This window comes from Pelmatolapia mariae, linkage group LG7, assembly GCF_036321145.2.
Source record: "Pelmatolapia mariae isolate MD_Pm_ZW linkage group LG7, Pm_UMD_F_2, whole genome shotgun sequence".
NCBI classification, from domain to species: domain Eukaryota; kingdom Metazoa; phylum Chordata; class Actinopteri; order Cichliformes; family Cichlidae; genus Pelmatolapia; species Pelmatolapia mariae.
Genome location: NC_086233.1, coordinates 4660526 through 4671535, shown reverse-complemented (window position 1 = coordinate 4671535; position 11010 = coordinate 4660526). Strand labels below are relative to the sequence as shown.

The following is an 11010-nucleotide window of genomic DNA, read 5'->3' as shown; positions in this document are numbered from 1 at the left end:
TTTTTATGTGTGACATTAAATCCTCTTTTTTTCTGAATGCAGAAAACTAATCTATGATTAGTTTTACAGACAACATTTTTTGAAATGGCCACATGAATAAAAACATTCCTACTTCCTAATGGTATCTACCATTCATGTTGTTTATTTTACTGGAGATATTTGTGAAATATTCTCCAGTGCATTTACAATGACTGAAACTAACATTGTGTAACATTTAAAAATTATCCTTCAAGTATCAGATAAAATATTACACATTTTATAGTTCATAATTCAAGTGCAGACCACCAAGGTGCAATGGCCTACACCCAACTGAAACGCTGTCATGGCCCTAACAGAGCTGTGGATAACAGCAAACACATACCTGCAAACCTTACCTGAATGAACCAATGCTGTAAAGAAGAGTGGGCCAGAATTTTTCAATAATAATGTAATCGATGAAGTTATTCAAAAAGATTATTGAAAGGTTCACGTGTCTCTACAAGCTACTGAATCATAGTGTACACTGCACTTAATTTTTCACATTGATCTTAATTTTGGTTAAACAACTAACATGTTGCAATATACCATGTTTTCATCTTAGTTTGTATTTAAATAATTTTGGGCCCAATGATTTCGTTAATATTTGCTAATACCCAAAACCCTAAATTTGAAATAGGGTTTAACTTCTCATTTACATTACATAGTTTCTACAACACCAAAAACCTTTCCTTTGAATTCGGTTCAGTTTTATTTATATAGCACCAAGTCACAACAACAGTTCCCTCAAGGCATTTTATATTGTAAAGTAAAAACCCTATAATAATATAAAAAAACAGAGAAACCCCAACAATCATATCGCTCCCATGAGCAGGTGATTTGGCGACAGTGGAAAAGAAAAACTCCTTTTTAACAGGAAGGCACCTCCAGCAGAACCAGGACAGGAGAGGGACATCCATGTGCAGCAATGGGAGCAGATATGGAAGGTAAAGTCCAAAGTGGCCCCAATGGTATATGGCGATTGATTTTGATTTCCACCACTGATTCGATTCAATTTTGACACAGTCAATATTCACAGAAATATTATAATTCTCATCATTTATCTACAGGAAAGGGTAGAGCAGGCTGTACCTGCTGGGGAGACTCAGGTCTTTTGGAGTGAAGGGCCCACTCCTGAAGACCTTCTATGACTCTGTGGTGGCCTCAGCCATCTTTTACTGTGTGGTCTGCTGGGGCGGCAGCATCTCTGCTGGGGACAGGAAGAGACCGAACAGGCTGATCCGGAGAGCCAGCTCTGTTCTAGGATGCCTTCTGGACCCAGTGGAGGTGGTGAGTGACAGGAGAATGGTGGCTAAGTTGTTGTCCCTGTTGGACAACATCTCCCACCCCATGCAGGAGACTGACAGCATTGAGCAGCTCCGCAGGCTGCGGCACCCAGGCTGGGATGGAGAGATTTCGCAGGACTTTCCTCCCAACTTATGTCAGACTCTACAACATGGTCTCTGAAGATGGCCACACACGTGCAGACAGACACACACACACACACATCCCATACACAACTGTAACTGTCTCCCTGATGTGCAATATTACCAAGTGCAATTCTTTCCTACTATAACAGAGCATTTTATTCTATTTTGTACAGTATTTTCATCTATTTTGTATAGTACTTTATTCTATTGTATATAGTATTTTTATTCTAATTCATCTTATCCTATTCCATTGTGTTTATCTTAATTTTTACTGCTCTTAAACTTGTACTTTCTGCCGTGACCCAAAAATTTCCCACTTCTGGGACTAATAAAGGTTTATCTTATCTTATCTTATCTTATCTGATCTTATCATTACATATGCATTATTTTATATCTATGTATATCTATATATAAAAACAAATCTAACACTAGTGAGACCTTATCAGAGGTCACATCTTGTAACTGGAAGGTTGCCGGTTCGATCCCCCAGCTCTCTCAGGTCGTTGTGTCCTTGGGCAAGACACTTCACCCTACCGCCTACTGGTGTTGGCCAGAGGGGCCGATGGCGCGATTTGGCACCCTCACTTCTGTCAGTCTGCCCCAGGGCAGCTGTGGCTACAACTGTAGCTTGCCTCCACCAGTGTGTGAATGTGAGAGTGAATGAATAGTGGAATTGTAAAGTGCTTTGAGTGTCTAGAAAAGTGCTATATAAATGCAATCCATTATTATTAAAGTAACTGAGAATAAAACAAACAAATATGAAGGAGATTTTTCTGGCTGGCTTTTTATAGCAGATAAACACCTTAAAAATATTTTGCAGTACATCAAAAACTGAAGAAAACCATGAATCAGCATATAAACATTACCTGATCCTGCTGAAGTGAAGCAGAGCAAAGTTAAGGTTTTATTAGCAACACAGCTAAGCGTTTTGGAATTTGGCATAATTATTAAAGTTTAAATTTTTTTAGTATTGAACAGCAGAAATTGGCCCTTCTTTTCGGAAGTCTGTTTTGAAGAAAAAAGTAGCGGGCAGCAGCACTTTACCCAATGGCAGACTGGTGCGTAATAAGCAAGTGAATAATGCAAAAAACAGAAATTTTAGTACATTCAGAGAGAGAAAGCTGTGCATGAAGTGTGATTTTCTCGTGGTGGAAGCAAAACAGCAAAAGTAAGATGGAATTCATGAAAATCTTTTTCAAACGTGAAGCGTAGTCTTGATCTTCTGTTGCTGCTGGTTCAGTGAATTTTGGTCGGAGAGTGATGAAACCTGCAGCTTCAGAATCTGTGAGATGTTGGCTTTCAGCACCCAGTGGCATGTCCCCGTTGGGTGAATGGGGGGGATCCACGCTTTGTGTTTACATCTTTTTGTAAAATCCGTTTACCAGCTCTCATTAGCTGTTTGATGATTGAAATAGTTTTGTGAGCTTTAACCTGAGATTCTGGCGTTTCTAGCAAAATACATTTATATTTAAAAATTTATTCAGGGTATCAATATCACATTATTCAAACTAAAATCAATTTCTATGAGAAAATCAATTTTTTAAATCCACCCCTACAGTGGTAATAGTAACGTTAGAAGCTGTAACCCCAAAATAGTTAAAATATTGAACAGTACCCTCAAGCTCCTAGGCCTATGCTCAATGTTTTTGTTACTGAAGACTTTATTATGATTCTAACTAATTGATTGCATTCAATTTTACTAAATGACATTATAGTATAAGAACAACTTTTACAGCATACAAAACATATCTGTGGTATTTGTATTGCTTGCTAGCTAACATCACTGTTGCATAAAATAGTCCCTAAACTGTACTTTTTAAATCATTGCTTTATTTTCTTGCAACATGCATGCAGCATACATAACATATCTTCAGCATTTGCAAGACCTGTTAAGATTGCTGTTGCACAGAAAAAGCCATTGCTTTTTTTGGGCTTGGTCATGTGACAATAACTAGCTACAAAGCTTCAGATCTGAAGTAGGCCTGGTAGGCCAGCAAGTATCCACCGTTGTACATGTAGATCTGCTTGTTGGTGGGATTGTAGCTCAGACTAGCCACTGCTTTAGCTACCTTCTCCAGTGGTATTGCTAGTGAGTTGTCTTCCTTGCCTGTGGCTGTGTCGAAGGCGTAGAACACCTCCTCCCTGTACTCATTAACGTAACGAGTCGCGTACATCACACCGCACACCATGAAGGCGTTGCTCACTGCCTTCTTGAACAACCTCGTTTCCCACGTCTGTGTCACGTTGAGACTCTTCACCTCGCTGTCCCAAACTAACCGGCTGATCACAAGGTTTCCATGGTTACCTAGAGTGGCATAGAGAGCCCACAGTCCTGTTTCATCTGCCTCTACGTCAACATCACTATTGAGCTGGCAATCATAGTAACAATAGGGGAACTTGTTGTTGAAACCCACACCGGTGCCTGGAAGAGTCACCCGTTTGACCTCGTTGGTCTCCAGGTCGTACCGGCACACGTCTGCAGAGCGGTAGCAGTGATAATACAGAGCCTCGCCATACAGGATGGCGTTTGGACCTTCATTTGTGTTTGGATGACTGTAAGATGAAGCAAAGGTAAATTCTCTGTGGTTTGTTGAGGCCATGAAGTCTTCGTAGGTTTGGTAAATGCGCACAGTGTTGCCCCAGATGTGGCTGCTGAGCAGAGGTTGAACCCAGTAACTGTTCTTCTGCCCCTCGCTCTCTTTCTGGGCTTGTTTTCCCCAAGAACCAGAGATATAGCTCTTACCATGAGGACTGACTTTAGTCGTGATAGGGTCACTGATGTTGGTGATCAGACCTCTGACGCAGTGCTTGTCCTGAACTGGAAAGACAGAAAGATCAGAAGGTTTTTGAAGCAGATGATGATATAAGATACATTCAATCGTTGTCATTTATCATCATTAGTTACTTATCATCCCCTTAAGGTGTATGCTTGGTTTGAAAAGGCGAAGCTTTTTATTTCTAGACTGGCATGGCTCTGTACTGGGTCTGACAGAGGGCTGGGTCGGTGACCCAGCATTTTGAGTTATTTTGTATTTTTGATTATTTATGAAATAATATAAAGTTCTCGGGTTATTATTAGTTGGTATTAGTTGAAGTTGAGTCTAGTTTATGTTATCGTCCATGTCTCCTTGCTTATAAGTCTTTTTCTGTTTAAAATGTGTAATCTCCTTGTCTGTGTAGGTTCCCCTTGTGTCTCTGTCCTCTGCCCCCCCACCCGTTCCCTCTCTCTGTCTCTCTGTGTCAAGCTTGCGTGTCTCAGTTTATGTCTCTCCATGTTCCCCGTTTTAAGTCTTGTGTTTCTATGTTCAGTGTGTTTAGTTTTGCTTCCCCTGTGGAGTCATGTTCCTTTGTGCCAGCTGTGTTTCCACTTCCCTCATTACCCTTCTATGTATTTAAGTCCTCCATCTTCCTCTGTTCAGTGTAGGGTCGTCTGTTTGTCTGTCTTAAGTCACAAAATTGTTTTCAAGCTTCGGTTCAGGTTCATGTTCATGTCTCTCATCATAGTTTTTGCATGCACCTGTTCTGATTAATGTTCATGTCCCCTGTCATAGTTTTCCATGTTAGTGTTAGCTTATCCCATTTTAGGTTTTAGTTTAGTTTTGCCCCAGCTTGCATTGTCTTTATTTTTGTTTTTTGCCAACAGCCCAGCCCGGCTCGCTTTTTGTTACATTTTAGTTCTGCTCCTATGTCTGCTCCGTGTTTGTGGTCCACACCACAAACACACCGACTGCTCAGCCTTAACAGGACGACCTGAGCCTGTGAGGGTGAGCATGGACCTAGTGAGGTCTCGACACTCTTGTTGAGTTAAACGAGGAGACGGAGAGACTGGTGAGGATCACCGCTCATATCCACACGTCTCAGGATCCATGGACTGTTTCCATTGTTTTAGCAGCCATGGAGGCGATCCTCGAGAGGGAGCCGCGGCTGACTCAGTTTACAGTGATTTTGGATGCTCGAGAGCGGCTCCTCTCCATAGACGAGGAGTACTAAGCCCAAGCCTTGCTCAGGCCTTCCTGAATGCCTCTTCTGCTCAGTGTTCTCCACCACAGCCTCGGGGCCCCGAGGAGTTTCGGGTTGGCTCGCTGAGGTTCTCTTCCAGGCCTGAGTCACCTTTATAAACCTCTCTGCCACGGACAAGACGCTCACCCTCACAGTCTCGGTCGGACCTCTCATCTCCTGCCTCATTTCTGGCGAGGATGTGGTCAGATGATGAGGAGTCGGTCACTGCAGTTATCCAGGCTTCACCTGTTGTCTCTGCAGCTACCACTTCCAAGGGGAAGCAACGGTGATGCTACAGATGATCAGGGCCTCAAGCTGAGTCACAGACATCCCCTGAGCGGTGAGTCACGGGGATTTCTTGCCACCAGCTTTCTCAATATCCGAGAGGGCTGATATAAAAACATTACCCACGAACACTGTAAATTCTGAGTTAGCATCATGCGTGGATGTTGCTTGCAAGTTGAATAGTGAAGAAACTATGTTTCCAGTTTTCTTGCCTGAGGATTCACAGATTAAAAATGAAGTACTGTCATGAGGTTTTGGGAGCATCCAGGTTGAGGGGGGAGATTTGTGATCACTTACTGGTAACATCTCGGAACTCAATGAGGAGACATGTTGTGTTACGCAGACTGGTTATGGTTATGATGTATTTTGTGCTTCCAAGTCTGTGAACTCCGGTGTCCAGTGCTGATTTAAATGCTTCACTAGAATGTGAAATACCTGAACCTGTAATGAGTTTTTAAAACTATTCCTTCCATAACCACTAGCTCACTTTCTGGGAACTCTGTTACTATAGACAATGTAGAGACTGGATTTTCAGCTCTAATGCCAGCTAGGACTGTTTGTTGTAAGACAGGTTGCTGTGAGACCAAACTGGGCTCCTGTGGGTCTGAAATATGGGCCGGGTCGGATCCAGAGGCTGAGTCGAAGGATTCAGTGTGCTCTGGATCCCCAGAAGTGCTCGTTTCTACTCCTACTGGGGGCTCAGCAGAGGTTGCCCAGGTCCGCTGTGCCAGCTGGAGGGTCAGACCGGGCTAGCCAGCAACTTCATGCTTGAGCTGGGGGTACATGAGAACCCAGCCTGCAACTTCATGCTCCAGCTGGGGGTTCAGGAGACCGCAGCCAGCAGCCTCTTGTGCCACCCAAGGGCCCTCACTCAAGTTCACCCTAAGCCATAGCCTGAACTGGGGGTATGGAACTCCAGGCCTCAAGTGCCGGTGTCCTGCAGGTTTTAGATGTGTCCTTGTTCCAACACAGCTGACTCAAATGGCTAAATTACCTCCTCAACATGTCTTGAAATCCTCCAGAGGCCTGGTAATGAACTAATCATTTGATTCAGGTGTGTTGACCCAGGGTGTGAATTGTAACCCTGATACTAAAATCATATTTTGCGCCTCAAAAATGCCTTCAAACGCAAACAGGCATTCTGTCCCCATAAATGACTGTTGGTCCTCACAAATATAGTAGCATGACAATTTTCTGTCATCACAAAGATATCTAAACATGTATACACACACACACACACACAGACACACACACACAGACACACACACACACACACACACAGACACACACACACAGACACACACACACACACACATACCTCTGAAGTCTTTGGGGATTGACTTGCAGGTCTCCACATTATTCTTTAGGTAGCGCAGTTTCTCCTTCACAGTCTTCATGTTAAGCGTGTCTATTGTTTGCAACTTGTTTACATGTTTATGTAGTCTATCAGCCTATCAGAAACAGATATAATATTATTCTATTGATAATTCTGTTACATCACAACAGTTCACTTGTGAAATGACATAGTATAACATTAATTTATTCTTTCTGTTGTATTTTGCTGCCAACTGCTATTTTAACTCTACCTCTTTGGAGAGTTTCTGTGTCTCAGAGTTGTTAAGCTGGCTGTGGACCACATCGATGTCCACCTGTAACTGGCTGAGCTCCTGGCCCAGCTGGCGCAGGGACAGTTCTGTATACAGGCCCTGGGAGTGCAGGTAGTCGTAGGGCTCCAGCCGAGCAGTAAAGTTGGTAAACTGATCCTGGATCAGAGGGAGACGTTGGCTGGAGAACGACAGCTGCAAGAAATGCAGACAAAAAAATCCTTTGTTCAAAGACATGGCTTTTTTTCCTATACGAGCTATGTAAAAAATACATCCAAATTTTAAAAAGTTAATATTTTGAGGGGAAAGAAAAAGTGGTTACCCTATATTATAAAATACTGTACATATTTTCTGTTATAGATAGATGTCCATCTGTTGAAAGATAAGACATCATGGACCTCAGTTGTGTAGTCTAATATTATTAAGAATAACAACAATAATTTTAAACATTTGAATCCCAACTGATAAGATAAATGTAAGAAAGGCCAGTGAAGCATAGCTTTTTATTTTATTTTCAAAGACAAGTCTTTTGCAGGCGGCATATAAAATAATATATGAATGTTGTGAAAAAAAGAAAGTAACTTTGATACACTGTTTATCTTTAAATAATGAAACATCAATTAATTGATTATACCCATACTTAGTATTCATTATGATAATAATAATTAATGAATTATTAAATAATGTTTTCTTGATTATTGATTGATTTTTACTTGTATTTTAGTTGTTTAATAATACGATGATAATTCCTGAGAGCTTACTTCAGTACAATAATGCATATAGATAAGTTCTTACCTCTTCTTGTAGGTTATTCAGAGATTCTTCACAGGTGTAAACTTCCTCCAACACGTACTTAAACTTCTGAGCAGGGAACACCCACATGGTGGAGTTTAGCTGGCACACACATGCATTTGCCTTCTTGTAGCCCGACACTCGCTGACTCTGGCTGTCAGCCTGATTTTGCAAATAGGAGCATATAGTCTATTTACATGGTAAACAAACAACAAAAAATACTACATATAATACTTTTTTTAATTTATCGACTAGAAGTGTGACTTACTGTGGATGACAGCAGCAGCAATAGAAGCAGCTGCAGCATTTTTAGAGAAACTGAGACGGGACCAACACAGACACACAGTCTTCTTCTGTTTTCTTTAGAAAAACTCACTCACAATAAACACAGAATTTGCCGGTTTGCTTCCTGTCACTGACGAGTTGCTCCACAGCCTTAAAACCACTTGGACAAATGACACAACTAAGAACATCAAACTGGCGTTTTGTAAGACCCCACCCGCTTTCTTTATGCATTGTTAGTTTACTGGCTCTCATTTCCCCTTTTCATTCTTCCTTGATGATTATTTCATTTTTTCATTCAACTGTTGATTTCTCATTCATTTATTTATTTTTAACTATATAATAAAAGTGGAATGAACTGCTGGCTGATTTTAAAGCTAAATTCATGTTTAAAACAACAAATCCAGTAGAAATTAAGTTTTAGTATGAAAATCTAATTTTGAAACGCTGCTTAAAAAAGACACTCAAAAATAATATATACCTTTGCAGGTTGTAGTCGTTAGCTTTTTTTAATAGTGAACATTTTTATGATTAATGAAAAAAGTTAAACTTTAAAAAGTGGGCATTTACAGTGATGTATTACTATGATATAATGCCATGCTTGTTCAGAAATCCAGCTGCATTCAATGCAATCCATTGCATTAACAGCTGCAGTAGTCTGCAGTATAGACTAATGCTCAGGGAAGCACAGGCTTCTCTGTGTAATGAAGGCTACAACCTGTATTGAGTCAACATCTCTGTGTTGACTAACTGAAAAGGATACTAATGGGATTAAAGAATCCCATTAATAAATTAAACTGGAACTGAAGCCTGGAATTGCCAAAATTGCAAACAACCATGAGCTGCCAATCTTAATTCTCAATGATTTTAGCTTACTTTTTATTTATTTTACGTAAAAAAAAACAAAAAAACTGCAGTTTAACCTATCAAGGTCAGTATATTTTTATTTATTTATTTATTTATTATTATTATTATTATTATTATTATTATTATTATTATTATTATTATTATTATTATGTTTTATTCTTTAATCTTGTTATATATTCACAACCAGGGAGAGGGTATACAATACAATATTATAACACTTTCAGTTTCTTCAAAAAGAAAAAAAAAGGTCACTATTCTCTGAAAATATAGTGTATGCCTTAGTAATCATAGTGGTTTTTGGGCTCATCAACAATGATGGAAGTCCTCACAGGGTTAATAACAATCTTTTCAGAATATTACAAAATATACTATCATTTAATTAATTCGATGAAAGGCTGCAGTGTTAAGACATGCAATCAATTAAGACCACCTGATATTTCTAAGGTAAGCTTTTTCAGTTCTCACACTACAGTTAACTTTTTAACATCCAGTGGACTGCCAGTGGTCCACTTATTTTTACAGGTATAGTTTTGGAATTTTGCTGATGTGGAATGCCCAAATGGGAACACTTATGTCATAGTCTCTGCGTATATGACACCTCACTTAAAAAATAAGAACTTCTACTTTCTAAAAATGTGCTTCATGTTGGTAAAACTATACATTTGCCAAAAATGTATATTTGGAAACTTGGCAGATGATGGGAAGTTAAAAGAGCTTAGAATGCAAAATTAATCATCGGTGGTGAGACATGGTGTGCATAACAAAACCACAGAATAAAAAAAAGAATTCAAAAAATAAAATATCAGTCTGACTCAAAGTGGACACTTTCTGTTCCTGAAACTTCACCATTCCAGGCTCTACAACCACAACATCCTTGTAAAGCTTCAAAATAGTGCACGTATTAGTCATTTATATGGGTTACTATTGGAATATCCAGCTCTGAAACATGACCAGCAGACTGTAGCAGACTATAGCTTGTTATCACAATAGGTTAAGACTGTTACTGCTAGACAAAATTTAATAAAGACACATGTAAGACATGTATTTATCAACATAATTAAAATAATAATAATTTTGGTATAGACCAGGGGTGTCAAACTCATTTTAGTTCAGGGGCCTGTTAAAAAAAACAATTCTTTGATCTTCAGGCTGAAAGAAGAACAACGGTGTTTAATGCTCAATCAATAATCACTTTAATCAATGCAATTCTCTTTATTCCATACAAACACTTTGAGCAATACAAATGTCCAGGAGATATACACGGGAGGGGGTCCAGCAGATCTCGAAGTGTCTGACCATTTCACACATTCTTATAGCTCTATCTTTAATCAGAGGTACAATGTAACATAAAACAGGGTAATGATTTTACAACACAGACATCAACAACCTTTGTCTCTCAAAACTAGATGCCTGCTAACGCCCTTTCTATCTCCTGCCTCCCAATCTCGTGACCTTGCGGCCCACTTCTTTGCACACTATGTTCTCCTTGCTCTGGCTTACCAACTCCTTATCCTACTAACGGCAGCTTAATGTCGCCTCAGCTTCTCACATACACTTCTGACCTATTCTCCCAACTATGTGTGTGTGCTCTATCTGTGAATGTTTAGTAGCTTGACCTACGACCTACTTAAATGAATAATGAATATAATGGTTTACTATGGTTAATACAACTAAATCCCTAATACTACGATAATCTATTCTTATAGGCCACGTGGAGAAAAATCTATTCCCAAGTG

At 39.8% G+C, this 11010-nt stretch overlaps 1 protein-coding gene across 1 annotated transcript; it reads right to left on the bottom strand.

The window, feature by feature from the left end:
• Positions 1–3400: 3400 nt before the first annotated feature.
• LOC134630486 (olfactomedin-like) lies at positions 3401–8470 on the bottom strand. Its single transcript, XM_063477796.1, has 5 exons — positions 8394–8470; positions 8129–8287; positions 7316–7528; positions 7048–7180; positions 3401–4263 (listed from the first exon to the last, which is right to left on the bottom strand). Exons 1-5 carry the CDS (start codon positions 8430–8432, stop codon positions 3401–3403), a joined length of 1407 nt encoding a protein of 468 aa, XP_063333866.1. The 5' UTR covers positions 8433–8470.
• Positions 8471–11010: the final 2540 nt, after the last annotated feature.